The 20,896-nt window shown below is 40.6% G+C and overlaps 1 protein-coding gene across 3 annotated transcripts in view; it reads left to right on the top strand.

The window, feature by feature from the left end:
* The window catches only part of BRCA2 (BRCA2 DNA repair associated), a 55,127-nt gene that overhangs the window by 9,070 nt on the left and 25,161 nt on the right, over positions 1 to 20,896 (top strand). For 2 of the 3 annotated variants that reach the window (XM_019498294.2, XM_019498293.2), the window contains exons 7-12: positions 25 to 136; positions 3,459 to 3,514; positions 3,856 to 3,964; positions 6,224 to 6,706; positions 10,470 to 15,656; positions 18,587 to 18,679. In XM_019498294.2, coding sequence (XP_019353839.1) covers positions 25 to 136; positions 3,459 to 3,514; positions 3,856 to 3,964; positions 6,224 to 6,706; positions 10,470 to 15,656; positions 18,587 to 18,679 — 6,040 coding nt within the window. The remainder of the gene's footprint in view (positions 1 to 24; positions 137 to 3,458; positions 3,515 to 3,855; positions 3,965 to 6,223; positions 6,707 to 10,469; positions 15,657 to 18,586; positions 18,680 to 20,896) is intronic. The other variant, XM_059717355.1, reaches the window with a different exon arrangement.

The raw sequence follows: 20,896 nt of genomic DNA, 5'->3' as shown, positions 1-20,896 counted from the left end.
AAATATTATTTGGTATGTTTTTAGGTCAAGACACCAAAATGTATTTCTGAAAGTCTGGGAGCAGAGGTGGACCCAGATATGTCTTGGTCAAGTTCTTTAGCCACACCACCTACCCTTGGTGCAACAGAAATAATAGGTAATACTATCAATGCATAATGACTTGGTTAAGCATTTGTTTTTAGTGGGTCTTATGGTTGGCATCCTTTTATCTTCAAGTGATGGTGGATATTGCAGCCTATGGCATAGATGGTGTACAGTATCTCATGTGATCAAATAGTCCAATCCAAGATTTGCATGATCTGTGGCAGTGGTTGCAAGTGTATGTGTCATGGGTGGATGGTTTGAGGACTGCTTGCTTCCTATGGACTCTTTTTTCTCTTCAAGCTGTTGGAGCCAGTTCCTGTCATGGACATTGATACCCTAGTGGAGATGATGATGCCACTTGTTCTGATCACTTGCCAAGGTTTCTTATTGGTCAGGATCAATTCTAAATGCCTTCATATCCTCTCTTGCATGTGTCTTTGTAGAGTAGCTTGGGCTGTACTGTTGTTCTTGTACCCTCCAGTAGTTCCCTGTTTAGCATGGCCTTGGGTATACATCCATCTTCCATTCTGCTGAGGTGGCCTAGCCAGTGCAGTTGTCTCTGTTTAAGTAGGGCTGTCACGCTTGGTAAATTTGCCCTTTGAAGAACCTCTGCATTGGTAACTTTATCTTTCCATTTGATGTTGAGTATGCAGTGTAAAGAGTACAGGTGGAAGCTATTTAATCTTTTCTCTTGGAAACAAGTTGTCCATGTTTCCTCGCCATACATGAGTGCTGAATATGCAAGCTTTGTACACTAGCATTTTGCTCTTAATGGTAAGCTTTGAGTTTTCCAGACTCTCTTTGTTATTCTGCTGAAGGTGGTGGCAGCCTTTCTGATGCAAACATTAAGTTCTTCATCCAGTGAGAGGTTGGTAGTCACTATAGAACCTAGGTAGCTGAACTTTTGGACTACTACAAGATGCCTCTCTGGTTGTTGCGATCACCTTTATCTCCTTAATTTTTATACAGAGTGGTGATGCTTGTGTCATGCATGTCTTGTGGTACCTCACCCTCTTTCCAGCGTTTGAGTAGCAGCTGATGAAGATATGGTAATAGACTTTCTTTCCCACACTTGAGAATTTCTGCTAGGATGCCGTCTTTTCCAGGAGCCTTGCCACTTGATAATGAATCAATGGCCTTGCTTAGCTCTTCTACAATGGGCTCCACATCTAACTCTGGCATGACCTGTAGAGTTGGTATTTGGTCCAGTAATTCACTGGTGATGTTTCTTTCTTGTGAGTACAGCTTTGAGTAGTATTCAACCCAATGAGATGTCTGCTTGCTTCTATCTGTAACTGCTTCACCACTGCATGACTTGAAAGGGGCAGTCTTGTTGACAGTAGGACCTAGAGCTTTCTTTAGAGCTTTCTTCAGATGGTTGTACATGACTTTTAGGTTTCCTGTGTCTGAGGCTTGTATCTCATCACAGAGTCCAGTACTTGGGGTGCACTGATAGAGATTTTGGGGGCCAGTGCCGATAGCCGATTTTTAAGGAGACATATCAGCTGATACCAAACCGATTTCCGATACAGCTGCATGCACCTTGTAAGTCTGTTGTGGTGGAAAGGGAGGGAAGAGGGACGGGAGGATGGGGGCAGATCAGCACTCCCTGTGGTGAGAGAGTGGGGCTGGGGTAGGCACTGCCCAGCCAGGGTGGGGCACAGGATGGAGCCTCAGCTTATCCGGGAGAGGGGGCATGTGTGCCACTGGGTCTATGGGGGGGGGGGAGGGGGCTGGGCTGGACTGGGATTGGGGGGTGGGGGGAGCAGCAGGGGGGCTATGGCATAATTTGGGGTAGATGCAGCCCCAACCATAGCCCTTCCCCCCTCCTAGTGCCACCGCTGCTGCCACCCACCCTAAGCACAGCCTAGCCCCGGTCCCCCTCCCCTCCTGGGAAGAGCCCAGTGCAGCCCCAGCCTGCAGCTGTAGCCCTCCCTGCTCCGCCCTGCAGAGATCCAGGGACACACACTGCTCCCCGTCCCCGTGTCTCCCAGACAAACCATGGGTTCATCCTGCACTGCGCCCCTTCCCTCCCCACTCCCCTTCCACCACAACAGATTTACCAGCTGTACTAGTTCTCCAAGCTGCCAGACTGTGCTCCTAGCCACCTATGTGCTGTGCTGCAGCTGCACGTACACACGGGCATTTACTGGCCAAATTATTGGCCACATCAGGCTGATTTCCAATATAGTCAATTTTCTTTATATTGGTGCCAGTCCAATATCGGACTGATGTATCAGTGCAGCTCTATCCAGTACTAATTTGCACAGTGTCTGGTAGCTCTCTGTACCTAATTTTTTGCCTGTCAGGGTTTCACTTTGATGCTCTCCAGCTTCCTGTTGTGTTCCCATGGTCCCAGGTATGATGAAAACCCTCTATTCAAATAAGCTGGATTCTTACCTATTAATCTAATGATTTAATCTTTTGTAATGTGGTGCCTATAACAGAGCTGCAGCAGGTTGATTTTGAACAAAATCACTGAAAGCCAAACTATGTTTTGGTCTTAGTTTTTCTAAGACTAGTTCATTTTGTGTTAGGGTTCAAGATGCATAAAATAGTGTCCCCTGTGACAGCATTAACATAGTAACATTTATAGAAGCAAAAATTAGAATAATGATTGCCTATATCCACATCACCTCTTACCTCTGGCAGATCAAGCTAAAACAAGACCAAACTGAGTACGTTCTTGAATGGATGGTATGTGAAAACATAAAGATACAGCAATAAATGCTGTTGTGATGTGGTAGCTTACATTTGTTGTTTAAATTCAGTGTTAAACAAATGCTCAACAGTGGTTGTTCTACAGGAGAAGAGGCCTGGTAGCTTTAATACAAAATTGAACAGCTGCAGCATTCTTCATGTATATTATCAGTATACCTAATTTATATAACCAGTTTGTAAAAGGTTTTAGGGTACGCTTAGATGAAACTGCGTTAGTTGGAAAATTTATCATTAAAACATGTTTTATAACTGCAGAAGTTCTTGTTTGGTATTGCTTCATATAACTGAAGTAACATTTCTGCAATTGTGTACAAATATTTAGCAGCTAAGATTTTTTTCTAATACTAACTTCATTTTTATTGCTAAAATTCAATTTAGAGCTATTGACAAGGCATCTATCCAGTCAGTACTTCAAGAAGGGATTAAAATATTCAAGTTCTAATTTGTTTTATGGCATTAAGAGAGTATTTTCATAAATTTCTGCTATTAGGCAATTTGGTGAAGCTTTCAGTACATGGATAATCCCTCTTCAGTGTAAATGCAAAAAAAGATCTTTCCCCATAATGTTTTTAAACTAGTATCTAGCATATTTAAACTGCTCATTAAGTATTAAGCATAACTTTCTGTTTTTAAATTTACTTGTTAAATTTCAGCTAAAGAAAATGATTCACTATCTGGATCAAAAGAACACGATGACAGAATTGCCAAGGTAAGACATGAATCTGATTATAGTTATGTTACTTAGCTGTTCATGTTTCTCCAGCCAAAAAGTAAAATATTTGATTTTCCCTTGTCTTCACATCTGGGTCTCCAATGTGTTTTAAAAGAGGTGAAGTTTTACAATTTAATTACTTGCAAAATTTAGCATGATAAAGCAGGATATACCTTAATTTGATATTTTTACCTTTTTTCTATTTTTGAACGGATGCAAATTTTTATTATGAGACTACGTATAAATGATATGCAAATTATTAAAGCATCTAACATTTAAATGCTAAAGTGTAAGTGTATCTTATTTGGCACTTAATAGTCTAACACTTGGGCCTGCAGGTCTTGCACAACTTCTACAATCACACAAGTCCTGAAAAGAATGATATAAATATGGAATCCACACCAAAGATAGTAAACTTAAATGCAGAAAGTGATGTCAAAGATTGTGGTAAGCACTGCTGCTTTGCTTTTACTAATTTAGAAGTGTTACAGGAGTCTCCAACTGCAACAGCTGTGGCTGTGAGAAGGTTAGCACTTGGCTCTGACCTCGGAGGGTAAAATCTGCCCCCTTTGGTCCTTGAGGCTGGCAATGGAAGAATCATAGCAGCCATCTTGCAGCATCTCCATGTTTCTCCTGCATTTCAGCACATGAAAATCCAGGTTCCCTGCTTAAGACATGGCACCCCAGTTTTGGAAGGTTGATTTTTAGGGTGGTATGCAAGTAAATATGGTATTTTGACCAGTTCATTAAACAGACTGGATCAGGTGCTCTAAATATTGCCCTATTGTCCCAATTATAAGATGACTGTAAGACGAGAAGAGAGGATGGAAATATTCCATCACAGAAGCAACATTTTCAATTTTAATGCTTGATAAATATGAGTTGCCAGTATTTAGGTGGTGTTAAAAAAACCCCATTGTATAATACATGAATACGCATCTAAATGGTGCAATGTGATGATAATATTAGATGTATAATCTTTCTGTAAACAAAAAAGATGAACTGTTTTATAACAATAATGTTTATATAGCAATGGTTTGTGAACTTGTTAGACCATCCTAATGCTTTATATAAAAAAGAAGGCTAAGGGTGGTCTTCCTAATCCCTTTATAATGCTGTCACATTTTGCATTGAGGACAATCATGTTAGACCAGAGGTGTCAAACTCATCCTGGGCCAGTTCCAGACCTTGCGGAGAGTGGGGCAAGCAATGACAGTATGGGTGATGGAGGCATCAGGACAAGCAGCTGCAGAGCTGTTGACAGAGCTGTCACTTGCTCCCCACCACCTCTTCTGCCTCCCGCCCCCAGCACCCATATCCAATAGGGTCACTAGTCCCAAATTCTGTGGAGGCCCCAACTCCCACTCAAAATTACTTGGCCTACCAGAAGCCTAGCAGACCAGAAGAAATGGCTCCGTGGGCTGGATCTGGGCTTCAGGCTGTACGTTAGACAGCCTTAGGTTGCACTATACAGTATAACCTCATGAATCAGGCATGCTCGGGACCATAGGTGATGCACTGGGGTGGGGGAGGGTAGGTGCCTGCCTCTCTTTCTCTCCCCCCCCCCCCCCCCCCCCGAGATGGTGAGTGTGCCAAGAGAAACACTAGTGGCATGTCTGCCAATGGTGATCAGCCACTGGGGGGAACCCTCCCCCAGTCACTGATCAGCTGCTGGTGCCCCCCCCCCCCCCCCCCCCAGTATCAGGAGGCACCAGTCGCCCATGCACCGAGTACCTGCCGGAAATTTAAAAACTCCAGATTTTTTAAATGAGTGGTGGCCAGTCCTGGAGTTGGGGCATGCAGCAGCCACTCCTGGAGCAGTGGCTGCATGTGGGGAGGAGCATGGCGGCAGCAGCCACCACGAGCAGACTTCCCCCTCCACTGCTCTGGGACCGGCCACCACTACTCCCCGATCTAGTGCACTTTTAAAAAGTGCTGGATTTTTGAGAATTCTGGATATTTGATATCTGGATTTCTGAGGCTATACTGTATTTCTTTTTTTAAATTATGCTCTGTGAACTACAAACAGTAGACCCAAAGAGGGAGAAAAAAGTAAAATTTTGACTATTCTTAGGATCTTCATTGTTCCTTATGTGTTATAACTTCAATAGAGAAAAAAATAGAGATTTAATTTGTAGTTTTCTACTCAGTTTTCCTTTCCAGGGATATTGGCACATTCCCTTCTGCTGATTGAAGAAGCCAAGGTTTTCATTTTCAAAACTTGCTGATCCCTGCAGGAGGCAAAATACAGCTGAACATATCCATTTTCACCTTTCCCCTCCATAGCAACATAGTTAAACCACTGAAGAACAGTGCTGCTGAGGATAGCCTTCTTTGGAGCATCCCAAAGTGGTTCTGGGGAAACAGCATAAGGACAAACGTATACTTGGAGTTGTTTCAGAGGGGAGGGGTAGCACTACTTCAGTCCATAAGTGCACCAGTCTAGCAAAATTGCTCCCATTTTTGACCCTGAGTGAAGCAGGGTTAAGGTGGGGTGTTTTAGCTCACTTGTATCAACACAGGATCATGCACAAGTAGCAATTACAGTTGAAGACCTGCTGTGCTGTCTTGAGCAGCAGTGTTCCCCCTCCCTTTTTGCTGCTCCTACAGTTTGTTTGTCCATGCCTGCAATTTGTGGATTGTGCAACAGTAATGTTTCTTAAACTACTGCCTTCTATAATCTGTTCATTTTTTAACTATTTACAGAGTTAGAGAAGGTGTTAGATGGCTCGTTTGGTGAAACAAACGGCTTCCAGGATCCATCTCCTATTCCAGATAAGGCAGCTGTAAACTTATTGGCATTTAATGCACTGCAAGATGGAGAGAAATGTGAAGCAACAGAAGATATGCCAAATGGAGAGGAGAATGTTCTTTCAATATGTCTTACTAGTAGCAAACCTGGATATCTACAGAAAGTGAAAACAGACCTTCATTCTAAGAAAAAGCATCTTGATAAAATGAAAGCTGCTGAACTTCAAGAAACCAATAGAGTGACAGGGAACTTTAGAGATGTTTGCTTAATGAAGTGTGAAAGAGAATTGGATTTCCCTAGATGTAAGCTGTTTGCAGCTGACGCATCAAATAATAGAATGCGGATGCCTTCTGAGAATCAGAAATTTACAAATTTACATGTGCCATCTTCCTTAACCTCTGAATGGTCTCAGCTGGATTTATCAAGTCTTGATTCAGGTGAGTTGGAAAGGAAGTCCTCATCTGATATTTGTTCACAAGTTAATTTATATAACAAGAAAAATTCACAAGACAAATTAGCACATTCTTTGGACACAAGTACTAACTTTAGTACTTTAGAAACCCCTTTACTAAACACAATGGAAGGACAAAAATGGTTGAATATCAATTTTTCAGAAAACATGGATGATGCAGTAAAAATGTATGAAAACAATTCAATTTCTGAAACCTCTCCAAGGTGCTCTGCCTCTGTAAGTGTTCAGGATCTCAATTTAGTGAAAGGATGTGCAGCTGAAACAATTTCCAAAGTGAGCTGCTTTGACTGTAGAACCTTCATGGAAACTGCAAACTTTGCAGAATACTCTATAATTCGTGACAATTGCTTTCCCAAACATTTAAAAGAAATTTCTCAATTTTCAATAACTAATGCTGCCTCTCACCCTCTTCTATATAATGTTTCAACTTCAAATATTCACGATAGCCTAAAATGGTCAAAAAGCAATGATGACCGCTCTACAAGATCAGGCTTGAAAAGCATAAACATACTATCTAGCCTGAAAAAGAGATCAAAAAATGTTCTTTATACATTGAATGAGACAGTATTATACAAAGAAGGAAAAATCCAGAGAGGCTTAAAAACTGAATCTCTTATTCGTTCTGCATTATCCCATTCAGAATTTGTATCGCATACCTTTAAAGGTTCAGATGCAGTCAGCAAGGATGATCAAGGTATGTCTTTTTAGTACAGTGGTCCTTAGCCTTTTTTTGTACTAGAGCCCATTTGTAAACATTGGCCAGTTCTAACCCAGTGCTCCTCACCCAGTGTGTGAGGCAGGTAGGGGGTGGGGGACCCCAAGCAGTCCCTTGCAGGCTGGAACCCTGCCAGTCTGCAAGGGAAATGCTATGGTTTCCCATGTTTGTCTCTGTTAAAAGAGAATCCATTTTTCAAGTTTGTTGATCCATTTTTTAAATTTGTTCATGACCCTTTCATATATTCTTGTGATCCACTTTTGGGTTGCGACCCACAGGTTGAGAAATCCTGTTTTAGTAGGTGCATGATGCTTTTTTAATAGAACCTACTTCTTGTTTCACACGCAGTTCAGAGGAATCATCATAGTTTGCAAGGAGAACTGTAGCTCACAGGACTGGTAATAAAATCTGGAGTTAGCCCACTTATGGTAATAATAACAGAAATGTATTGCCATTGGAAAACAGTCTGGTTAGCCTATGTCTAATGTATTGGTCTTAGTCTAATCATTAGCTAAAGAGTTGTCCTCAAGCCATTGTCATTATTGTCACCCTCTTGGTGTTAAAGAGGATCAAATGGACATGCAGAATATTGAGCACCTTGGTATTTCGAGGATGTTTTTTCAAAGTCAAGACTGACTAAAAAGTATTATAGATGGAACCTTTAATTTCTATTGCCTCTTTCAGGAGCGTTAAACCTTTTTTTAAAAATTGCTAAAGTATGCATCTACTCTGATACTGTACTTTATAATTTATTTCCAAAAGCTGCGTTTTGTTTTTTTGTATCTAAAAAAAAAAATTGTTTTTTAGATATATAGGGAGTAAAAGGAAGGCCCAGGGTGTGGAATAGGACCCCTACTAAATGGGCAGAAGCAATTGGTGATGGACAGGGGGAACAAGGCTGAACTCCTCAACGAGTTCTTTGCCTCAGTGTTCCTAAGTGAGGGGCATGACAAGGCTCTCACTGGGATTGTAGAGAGGCAGCAGCAAGGCACCAGACTGCCATGCGTAGACCCTGAGATGGTGCAGAGTCACTTGGAGGAACTGGATGCATTTAAGTCGGCAGGCCCGGATGAGCTCCATCCGAGGGTACTGAAGGCACTGGCTGACGTCATTGCACAGCCACTGGCGGTAATATTTGAACACTTGTGGTGCATGGGCCAGGTCCCGGAGGACTGGAAAAGGGCCAATGTGGTCCCCATTTTCAAGAAGGGGGGAGGAAGGAGGACCCAGGCAACTATAGGCCAGTCAGTCTCTCCTCCATCCTAGGCAAAGTCTTCGAAAAAATTATCAAGGCTCACATTTGCGAGAGCCCAGCAGGACAAATTATGCTGAAGGGAAACCAGCACGGGTTCGTAGGAGGTAGATCATGCCCGACTAATCTAGTCTCTTTTTATGACTGGGTTCCAAAACACCTGGATGCAGGAGTAGGGGTTGATGTCGTATACCTAGACTTCAGGAAGGCCTTTGATACGGTATCCCACACCATACTGGTAAACAAGTTAAGAGGCTGTGACTTAGATGACTACACAGTCCGGTGGGTGGCGAATTGGCTAGAGGGTCGCACCCAGAGAGTCGTAGTGGATGGGTTGGTATCAACCTGGAAGGGTGTGGGCAGTGGGGTCCCACAGGGCTCGGTCCTTGGACCGATACTCTTCGATATCTTCATCAGCGACTTGGACGAGGGAGTGAAGTGTACTCTGTCCAAGTTTGCGGATGACACAAAACTGTGGGGAGAAGTGGACACTCTGGAGGGCAGGGAACAACTACAAGCAGACCTGGACAGGTTGGACATATGGGCAGAAAACAACAGAATGCAATTCAACAAGGAGAAATGCAAAGTGCTGCACCTAGGGAGGAAAAACGTCCAGCATACCTACTGCCTAGGAAATGACCTGCTTGGTGGAACGGAAGCGGAAAGGGATCTTGGAGTCCTAGTGGACTCCAAGATGAACATGAGTCGGCAGTGTGACGAAGCCATCAGAAAAGCTAATGGCACTTTATCGTGCATCAGCAGATGCATGACGAACAGATCCAAGGAGGTGATACTTCCCCTCTATCGGGTGCTGGTCAGACCGCAGTTGGAATACAGCGTGCAGTTTTGGGCGCCACACTTCAAGAGGGATGTGGATAACCTGGAGAGGGTCCAGAGAAGGGCCACTCATATGGTTAAGGGCTCGCAGGCCAAGCCCTATGAGGAGAGACTGGGGCCCCTGGACCTCTTCAGCCTCCGCAAGAGAAGGTTGAGAGGTGACCTTGTGGTTGCCTATAAGTTCATCATGGGGGCACAGAAGGGAATTGGTGAGGTTTTATTCACCAAGGCGCCCCCGGGGGTTACAAGAAATAATGGCCACAAGCTAGCAGAGAGCAGATTTAGATTGGACATTAGGAAGAACTTCTTCACAGTTCGAGTGGCCAAGGTCTGGAACGGGCTCCCAAGGGAGGTGGTGCTCTCCCCTACCCTGGGGGTCTTCAAGAGGAGGTTAGATAAGCATCTAGCTGGGGTCATCTGAACCCAGCACTCTTTCCTGCCTATGCAGGGGGTTAGACTTGATGATCTATTGAGGTCCCTTCCGACCCTAGCATCTATGAATCTATGAATTTTACAAGAATTATTACATCAGAATAAAAAATCAAGGATTCTTTCTTGTGTGAAGTATGTACTACTGAATGTGAATGCTCAGACATCAAAAGATGGACACCACCTCCTCTAACTCAATTTAATAAAAACAATTGATTTGTTATTCAGATCATATCAGATTCACTGGTCAGTTATCAGACCATAATTGAGTCATGTAAGGCCACAGTCCTGTGAACATTTACACTCTTTAAATCAATAAGCCATTCACGGTAGTAAAGATAAAGTAGGTACATAAGTATTAACAGCTTTAGAGCCAAAATTTTGTGAAAGGACTTATTTGTTTAACTGCCACTTTGAAAAAGTGAGAATTGCTTTGTTCCTTCTGTTTATTGACATGTTGGATTAATTTACAATATTTCTTATTTTTTTTTATAGAGCTTCCAGTTCTGTCTGCTGAGGGAAAATGTTTACTGTCAGATACTGAGAAAAATTCTGTGTCAAGCAAGTATGCCACCAAAACAGATGTTGCAAATAACTCCTGTACTGTTTCTTTCAATAATGGACTGGTGCATCACGAGTTGAAGGATGTAGTAAAAAATAATAGAGAGGAGCATCAACCTGTTACATCAGACATGGCCAATACTTGGAGAGAATATTTAGTGGATGCTTCAAATACTAATGCTGTTTCAAGTATAAAGCATAACGTTTTAGTCACAGCATGCCTCTTCACAACTAAATATTCCAAAATGGACTTTGATAGGACTATACATGTTGTTCAGTCCCCAATAAGAGATGTGGAAGATAGAAATACCAATATTAATCTGAATGTTACTGTTGCACCTCAACAGGGACCACAATGTAGACAGACTTCTAGTGATAATGAACACTTGATTGAATTTGGGTTAGAACCAGTTTCTGTGACAAACTGTAACTGCAGCAATAGCTTGAGTGAAATCAACCTTGACATAAATAACAGCAATAGTATATGTTGCAATAGAAATATATCAACAAAAGAAAATGATGCTACTGACAAGTTGCCAGTACATGAATGTAAAGGAATAATTAATTCACCGTTCGAAATACAGTCATATACAAATTCTAGCACTATGCTAAAGGGAGGGAACAAAACAGATGGAATTTCATTTTTAAAAGTTACAGCTGATAATCAAGAAACCGAGTCTGCTGAAAATGATGAAAATAAGTTTCAGACAGCTGCTAACAAAAACATAGTAGGTGTAGAAAGTGGCAATAAAGTGTTAGATTGCAAAGATCTTAGTTCTTTACGAGAGGTAATTTCTGAGAAATCTACGTTGCCACTGCTACAAGATGTACCAGCTTTTAGTGCACAAGAGTCTGTTTCAACTAAGGCTCAAAAAGCAAGACTTGTGCTTCTGTCAAAGAAAGGACCAGAGCCTAATGCAGAAGATAAACATCATATAATGAAGGCAGTTGAATTTCCTTTAAAATGTACTGCATCAGATAACAATTTAAATTCAATAACATCTTTATGCTTCAACAAGAAGGCCGAAGAAAATTCTGAAAACAACAAAGAGAAATGGCTAGGGCATGCAAGTTTTAGTGTACACAGTTTAAAACAGAGGTTTGATGGCTTCCAAACTGCTTCCAATAAGCAGATCAAACTCTCTGAAAATAGCATAACAAGAGGCAAAATGCTGTTCAAAGATATTGAGGATGAGTGTCTTAAAGACGTGTCCACAGATGGAATAAAAAACATTTCAAATAAAGTTACAAGCAGAAATAAGATTTCTTCAGTTTTGGAAAATAAATTGGACACTAATTCTTCCCCTAGTTTTGATTCACAAGCAGGTTTGTTTGAATGTAATAATCCACGCTCTATTTTATTTAAAAGCATTCATTCATCTTTTCAAAACTTGTCTAAAAATCAGCAACAGTTTCCTGAACAAAACCAAACTTTGACAGCAAGCCAAGAAGCTGAAATCACTGAACTTTCTAACATACTGGAAGAAACAGGTAGCCAGTTTGAATTTACACAGTTTCGAAACAGTGTAACACAGAATAATGCCTCTGAATTATCTGTAAGTGTAGGTACTAGTGAAATGATTAACTCAAAGAATATTTCTGGCGTGTGGAAAAATTCTGATTCTGTTGATGATTTTGAAACTAAAGTTAAAATAAGTGACAATTTTTTGAGTAAGTGTGCAGACACAGAGGCTAACATGGTGGGCAATAAAAAAGAAGACAGTTTTAATCTCCAGAAATATAACTGTGAAGAGGTTGTTTCTAATTTACATGCAAATGAAAATAGGATGCATTGTATACCGATTTTCTCAGTGCCTATGCAAGAAAAATGTTCTAATTTGGAAGGCTTTTGTTCAGCTGGAGGCAAAAAAATACATATTTCTAACAAGGCTTTGACGAGAGCTACGAAGTTGTTCAGTGACCTGGATGATGATGGCAAAATGCTGAAATTCACTGAAATAAATACAAAAAGTAGATGTTCAAATAGATGCATGTCTTCTAATTGGAATGTTTCTAGATGCCTGACAGAAGAGGGCAACTACTGTGTAACAAGTTTAAAAGATACAGAGGTGGATTCTGAGCATACATCTCAAAATAATCAAAAACACATGGAAAATAAACCAAAAAATGATGGTGAAAATATCCGTATTATTGGGAGTACTGAAATTAATAACCTAAAAGATAACGCACAATATTCTGTTCGTGAAATGGGAACTAGTCTACCACCTAGTGAAAGCCATGCTCAGAGTTTGAACATCTTAGAACAGCTACCAAACCAGGGTGACATTCAGGTTAAATCCAATTCACAAGAAGGTTTGTCAGATCTAACATGTTTCGGAGAAGCAGCTAAAACTGAAGAGATGTTTACTTTAAATATTTTGGATGAAATCGAACAGCTGGATCATAATACAAAAGAACAAAAAATAAGTCCAGGTCATAAATGTTTATCACAACATTTTCAAACTGTAGCTAATATATCAGTTTCTGAGGCACTGTTGGATGAAGTGCCACATTTGCTTCCTGAAACATATGCAGAAAAAGAATTGGATAATGTTTTATCAAACCTCAGTAGGCAAATGACAAATGGTATTAGCAAAAAAGGCACAGATACAATTTCTGTCCAAAAAAGTACTAACATGAACCAAGACAAAACCAAAATGTGCTTTGACCATTATCAAATTAACATCCAACAAGACAAAGACTTTAAAATCAAAGATACAATACAGAACAACATTACTGGTTTCTGTACTGCAAGTGGCAAGAAAATTACAACTGCTGATGAATCTTTGGCTAAAGCAAAACAGTTTTTTGCAGAAGAAAATGTGTTCTTTGAGAATGAACACAATGGCAGTTTTGAGGACCCTGAGATTCTCTCTTTAAATGAAAAGAAAGGTAACAAAAAAGCATTTGTAGGAGATTGTGAATTGTTTATGGAAAACACTGCTAAATGTATTGAGGAAAAGCTTGATCTTACAGATAACCCTGTTTCTAAAAAACCTGGAAAAGATGCATTTAAACTGGTAGTACAAAGCAGTTCAGTTGAAAAAAGAGTTAGGGAAAATCTTTCATTAGAGAGCAGTGTGTTGGCTAACTTGGCCAGTGAACCTGAAAAATATGCAGAAGCTTTTTATTCAAAAAGACCTATTGCTGTGGACTTTGGAAATTTAGATTCAGAATTTTATACTGAAAGTGGAAAAAATGCTATAAGTAAAGTTTCTTTATTTGAGACAGAGTCTTTTGGAGAGAGAGAACTGGAAAACTCATCAAGAAAAAGTGATGCCTCAAAACATACATTGCTTGTTTCTAGTACTGACAAGACTACAGATATGCATGTAATGCAAGTTTCCCACACTCCTGCAGAAAATCCTATACATGAAAATGCACAAAGTATTTTAACAGTTAAGGATGATAAAAATAAATGCCATGATTGCTTTTATATAAGTTTGGGCAACTTTTCAGATGGTAACTCTTTTGTTAAATGCCATACAAAGGGGTCTGACAGTCAAAATTCAAATGATACGTGCCATATTATAAACTGCTTCTCAGAAAATATACCTAATATTTGTCAAGAACAACCACTGACATGTCTTTCTTCAGACAAAAACAACGTTATTAATTTCAAAGATACATTTCCTAATACAAGTTGTATAAATCGAAAAAATGATTTGAAACTTCAAGATGCTGAAAATACTCTGAAAATTTCAGCAACAAAAGTAGAAGGTTCTGTTTCAAAGCCACTGAAGGATGGACCATTTGTTTTTAGTACAGCAAAAGGTAAAACAGTCACTGTTTCTGAGGATGCACTGAAGAGAGTTAGACAGCTGTTTCCAGAAAATCCTGATAACCCCGCGAAACAGAATATTAAGACTAAATTGGAAATTAATCAAGTTGTTGTTACAACAGATTGCTTGAAGACCTTTGAAAACACCAACTGCCCCACTTTTAATAATTCAGTAAATGTAAAGAAGACTGAGACAGATAATGTATCTACAAGCCATTTTCCTAATGCAACTAAGAACAACCATAAGGATAAACGAACACTGTACCAGAAGAGAAATACATTTGCAGATCTTGGATCTGAGACAAGTCCTCAGTCACTGTCCTTTCAAATGAAAAATAAATTTTCTGGCATACATAAATCTAATAAGCTAAATCATCCTGGAGATTTTCCTGCAGGTAACCTAGGCTTTTTTAGCACAGCAAGTGGTAAACATGTACAATTATCAGAAGATTCATTAAAGAAAGCTAGACAGCTTTTTTTTGAAATGGAAAATAATTCATTAGATGAGCAACAAAGCATTTTGGATATGAAATGTGGCTATAAAGTATCTTCAGTTGGGGAAAAAATAGGGAAGGGTGGAACTGCAAGTGCTTCAGTACTTGTGAACATAGAGTTAGTAAAATCACAAGAAAAAAACCCTCCAAATCCTGAGCTCATTCTGAGTCCTCCATTTGGATTCAGCACAGCAAGTGGAAAGAAGGTGCTAGTCTCTGAAAACGCTCTTCATAAAGTTACAGGAATCCTAAAAGATTTTGATAATATTGCCAGCAGCAAGTGTTGTTATGCAGATCAGGTTAATTCAATGCAAGATTCTGGTTCAGCTATTAAAACTTCAATTAATTATGTTGGTATGGCTAAAGCAGGAGTTGAAATCAAGAATTCAAGAATTCAAGAAACTCACAATAAAGAAACAGACTTACCAGGAATCTCTCCTGATGAAACAAAGGCTTTAGAAAACATTTGCAGTAAACCTTTGGGGCCATCCCACAGTGAAGAGGACAAGCACTTAACATTATTAAAAAATGCCTTTATGCTAAAGGAGTCCTGCTCTTCAAAAAATGAGCAGCAAAGGATGGGAAAAAATAGTAAAGCAGTTTTGTGCAGTACTCCTACTAAACCAAAGCGGGGTGTTTATCTTGCATGCTCCCAGGTTCCAGAAAATTATTTGGAAACAGAAGTGGTGGAAAGTGCCAAGGCTTTAATGGAAGATTGTGACCTCACTGATTATGAACTACAAAACAGTACCAAAAAGTGCCTTTTGGCTTGTAGAAAGATGGATAAAAACTTTCCATTAAATATGAGAATTGGGAAGAGATGCATGGCAGAGCAAATCTCAGTTGGTAAGTCTGTGGCTTTTTAAACTCTATTAAAGTTTTTTTTAATTTCACATTATGGAATAGCTTAGAGCAGGTGTGCTCAACCCCTGGCTTGCAGGCCAGATCCGGCCTGCAGTACTGTTATCTGGCCCACAGGGCTCCTCAGTGGTTCTGGGAGTTTGGCAGTGGAGTGGTGGCCTGCTTCCCTGCTAACAGTTTCCTGGACTTGTAGGGAGCCTAGGCCCTGCATGTTGGATTGCCTGCACAATCCAGAGTGCAGGGCAGAATGGAGGCAGCACCAGGCAGGAGAGGGCTCTGCCAGGTGCCCAGTCCTGGCATATGGGGCTCAATTCAGTATGCAGATTGGACCCTTGTCACTCACCTGGACCGCAGGGCCAAAAGCTTAAGCACCACTGGTTTAGAGTGGTGGTACAAAACCAGTCCTGTCCCACGAGCCAGATGAGTTGTTTGGGGCTACTTTGTGGGCCAGATTGAACATGGGGTTGACCAGCAAGATCAACGTGGCCCACAGATCATAGGTTGAGTACCTCTGGCTTAGAACATTTTACTTTTTTTTTTTTTTTTTTGGTTTAAACTGATTTCAGGTAATCTAGAGGTTGGGTCCTGTCATCTGAAAATCTCTTTGTGGTGTCAGTAAGAATGGTTTCCCAAAGAGGGAAGGGAGGGAGAGTGACTGGCTCCTTTACAATCTGCTGGGAACTGAGGCTCTGTGGTGAACTCTGCTTATCTGTTTGGGCATCCTGCTGCCACCATCACAGTGGTAAAGAGGGCTTCTGCTACAATGGGGACAGCTACTGCCCTTGTAGTGGCAACGGCAAAGCTGCCTGCTGGCAGCAGATACCCCAGTGGTCATGGGAGCAGAGACTGCTGCTGGGAAACCAGAGCTATTAGCTGAAAAGGACATCTTCATTGGTGTCTGTAATCTGTAAAGTTGCTAATTTTGTTTTGGCACAACTGCTTAAATGTTGCATTTAGAAGCTACTTATATTATACAACTTTGGTTAAGATATTGAAATTAATAGGAAATTCACTTTTAAAAGACAGTGCTTTCCTTTTGACTAATTATCCATATGTATATACTGTTTTGGGTACATGTACATAATTGTCAAGTATTTGAGGTTAGGCACTTTACCGTGGCACTTTACCACTTTACCCTTACAACACTTGTGTATCCTTCTTTCTTTGTGCTCTGTACTGAAAACATAAAGGGCAGTGGTTGCTTTCCATCCTTCTCAATAGACTGCTCAAGATCAAAGTGCTAAATTCTGCTCCAGACTGTGCTTGATCTACAACGATTTAAAAACAAGCAACAAACATGCTTTGTTTTGTTTCTGAATCATAATTTGGTTTTAATTAGTTTTTCTAATTTTCTGGTCTGTTTTTCAGTAAGATGTGAGCCTCCTTTAGCCTTTCAAGTAGCCTCCTATGGCTACAGAAGCTCCATTTGTCCTACATACTCCTAGCAGGTTTCTCCCTCGACCATCAGCATAGTTTCCCTTGATTTCAATATATAACTTTCCTATGGTGCAATTTTTTCTGCAATAATGTTCAGGTAGATTAAGTATCCTTACTCATCACCCTGGGAAATATAGTGTTTGGAAATCGTTCACTTCCTTGTCTTAGAACAGGGGTGGGCAAAATACAGCCCATGGGCTGGATGCAGCCCGCCAGGCCATTCTATCTGGCCCGTGGGGCCCCTAAAACGTTTAGAAAATTAATACTAATCTGCCCTGGGCTGCCTGTCATGCGTCATGCGGACCTCGATGTCTTGCCAAAACTCAGTAAGCGGCCCTCTGCCCAAAATAATTGCCTGCCCCTGTCTTAGAAGGACCTTGTCTTAGACCCCAGCTTCTGAAAAAATCTATGCAATCAAGTTTAGACCCTAGAATGCAGAACTTAGCAGGTTGCAGAACTTTCCGAGGCATGAATACCTTTTAGAGGATGCTATAGGCTTGTCACTGGTGCCAGAGGTGTTTCCAGTGAGCATAGGCCCAAAGAAAATTTCCAGGGGAAAATCCCTGAAGGTCTTTAGAGAAGTATTTGCCTTTTCTTTGTTCCTTTGGCCTTGTTGGATCCTAGGGAACTCTAAAACCAGTGTCTGGTTCTAAGGCATGTCTTTTTGGTGAGTCAAACACAAAAGCAAGCATGAAAGCTCTGGCTTCCTGTTGACCAAACCATTGGAAAGCCAGCAGCTGAGCTTTGCAGTTTTCAGTTGATAAGACTAATGAATCCTCATACAGGCTCATGTGCATTTTGCAAGTCTGTATCTGACAAGATTACCTTCCACATCAATGAGTCAATGGTGAACCTTGTCAGAATGACATGGCAGACACAGGCCATCTCTATCTAGAAAATTCATCATACAATAGGTTGAGAGATTAGATCAGGTCCTTCCAGGTGCCAGCATATTTCTGTATGCACTGTATGCCCTCTTCCATAGTTACAGCAGCAGCTTAACAGAAGGCAAAAAAGCTTTGTAGCAGCCTGAAAGATAATGGACCAAATAAACTGGACTTGCTAGGGGAGCCATTTTACTCCACCAATTTGCAATTTCACAGAGTCAACAACAAGGTAAGACTGGCTCGGTCTGATTTCAGAATTCATGAACCCCTGCCATTTTTTGTTGATAGGCTGCCACCAGACTTTTGGGAAATTCAAGAGGCAGCTTGTGAATACATGTTCATACTCCCCCTCTTCTTGGAATCCCTAACGCTCTTGGATTCTGTGGCTGAAAAGAAACCGAGAAGCAGGAAGCATGTATCTTGCTTCTCTTCACACTCTGTACAGAGGGCATAAATGGTTGTACATGAAGCCTGATTAATAATGCTAGGAGTAAAATGTTTCTGAGCTTGCATTCGTGGTAGAATGTGCATATGAATAATGCATCTTGAATTCCAGTACTTGATAAGTAACTTCCCATTGTTTTGTTCCAGAAGAACCTCCAATTAAAAGGCAGCTATTACCTGAATTTGACAGAACAAAGGATCCCCATAAATCTTTGAATGCTTCAAAAAGCACTCCTGATGGTAATTTTTAAGTCTATATCCTATACAGTAATCTGTGGTATGAAATGTCACAAATAGAATTCTGTATCAAGCTCTTAATTTCTGCACAAAATCTCATGTAGAATTAAGATTTTGTAAATGTTTTTTTCTATTAAAGAAATAATTATATAAGGCAAAATTACTCTCCATACCAACCAGCCTTCCCAACCTTTAAATTCTCAAACTCCAAAGTTACTAAGATACCGTGTTAATAGGCATATTTTTACTGTAAAACTTTCTACAAAAATGTGGAAATGTGAGTTAACAACGTTGACACCTAAAACACACTTTCAGGAACATACTTGCTGAGAGACTTTGAAATCACAGGCCATGGGGTCTGGCTGGAGCCTGTGTTTTTTGGACCCCAGGAGGTGAGCACTGCCCCCAGGCATCCTCTCCTTTCCACAGCTGCTGAATTCAGCAGGGAGGCAAGGGAAGGGATGGGGGAACAGCAGCAGCATTCACCCCCTGGGTTCTGGAGCCACATGAAAGGTAAGAAGAGCTCTTACCAGCCCCCACCACAACCAGCCTGTGAACTCAAGAGTTTGGTGGTCTCACAGAGTTCTTGCAGAATCCACACTCACCAGGCAGTGAGCTCAGAGAGAACTCACTGTGCACATACTGCTGAATTTACTGCAGGAATCTACAGCAGGTTCTCTGTTAGATAACTTGAGCCAATTCCATGGGGGACCTTGAACCAAGAGCAGAGCACTGGGGTGATATGTTTTTGGCAGTGGATGTTAGTGAAGAGATAAACTGCTGCATTTTGGACCAACTGATCCTTGTTAAAGCATCTATGATTACATTTTGGTCTGGAGTGTAGCAGTTCACTTGGTATGTCACAAATATATACTGTTAACATGAAGAAATCATATGACAGTCTTAAAGCCAGTAATATGTTGATGAAGCTGTTTGAAATTAGAAGCAGTGAAAAGTTCAAAAGAATCCATGGATCAGTTTAAGGCTCTGAATTGATAATGTGAGAGCAGGTGTAACATGCAGGAGATAGAACTCTGAAACATATTACATTAACATAACTTACATCTTGACTTGGCTTGCTTCTGCCTGTTATCTTTTAATCTAGGTACTGATTTTAGCCGCATATTAGTGTTGTAGAGAGGCCATCCTTTTCATTTCCTTACCTTGTATGGGTGGTGCCTTTTACTGATTCTTTTATAACATAGAAGTCTTTTGCAGCCAAAAAAAGGTGGTGGAAACTATTTCCATAAGACATAGTTCAGTGCTTTATGTTTAGGCTTGGCAGAATTCGATTTTTATTTTTTAATAATTTTGATGGATAATTCCAACTTTGTTTATTTTTTAGCATTTACTTTAGTTTTTATCAACTTAAGCATTCAGGATTGCATGAAATTAGGGTGTGGGGGACAGACAGTTTATTAATGACAAACTTAACTACTGAAGGACTGCCACCAGCTGAGCAGCAGGCTGCCATAACTCCTGGCTCCATTCGCCTGCCGGTAGCTCCTTTGTCTGCTTTGTCACTTTGTTGTCTTCTGTTCCCAGTCCCCTGGGGTTTCTAGGAGTTGCAGTCCAAACTGCAGTCAGCACAGTTTTGTGGGACTGTTCCCCCTGTCATCACACACTCCATCAGCCATTGTTTTTCTTTACATCCCCTTTCTATCAATTTCTTTTATTATCAAAATATTTTTCATCTGTCTGTGAGTATGAGGTGAAATTAACATTTATCAGTGTTTACTGATTAAAAAAAAAATCTTGCCAAGCCTACTTAGGTTGCATCTACCTTCCTTGTCCCTTTTCAGGGATAACTTTTACAAGCGGTTTCTCAGAGGAGTAAACTCATGTTTACAGGTGGGAGTTAAAGATCTTTGTTACTTAGATTTATATACCTCACTTCACTCCAAAAAGGATCAGGGAGGTTCACAATAAGACAGACACAAAACCCCTAGACTGAATATCCTGTCTTGAAAAACTAGGTTTTTATTTTAAAGACTTCCTGATTCCCAAGAAGAAAAGTGGATGGAGACCCATTCTCAGGCTCAGTAAATTCAACATCCTAATCTGATATATCAGATACAGAATGGTCATTTTTATCATTCATAATCCCTTCACTAGGTCACAGAATTTGGTTCAAAGTTCTCACCCTGAAGAATGCTTATTTTCATGTAGACATTCATCCAAGAAACAGGTTTCTCAATTTCCTAACTGTCACAAGTTGCT

Source organism: Alligator mississippiensis, chromosome 1 (genome assembly GCF_030867095.1).
Source record: "Alligator mississippiensis isolate rAllMis1 chromosome 1, rAllMis1, whole genome shotgun sequence".
NCBI classification, from domain to species: Eukaryota; Metazoa; Chordata; order Crocodylia; family Alligatoridae; genus Alligator; species Alligator mississippiensis.
This window is presented reverse-complemented; position numbering and strand designations above follow the sequence as displayed.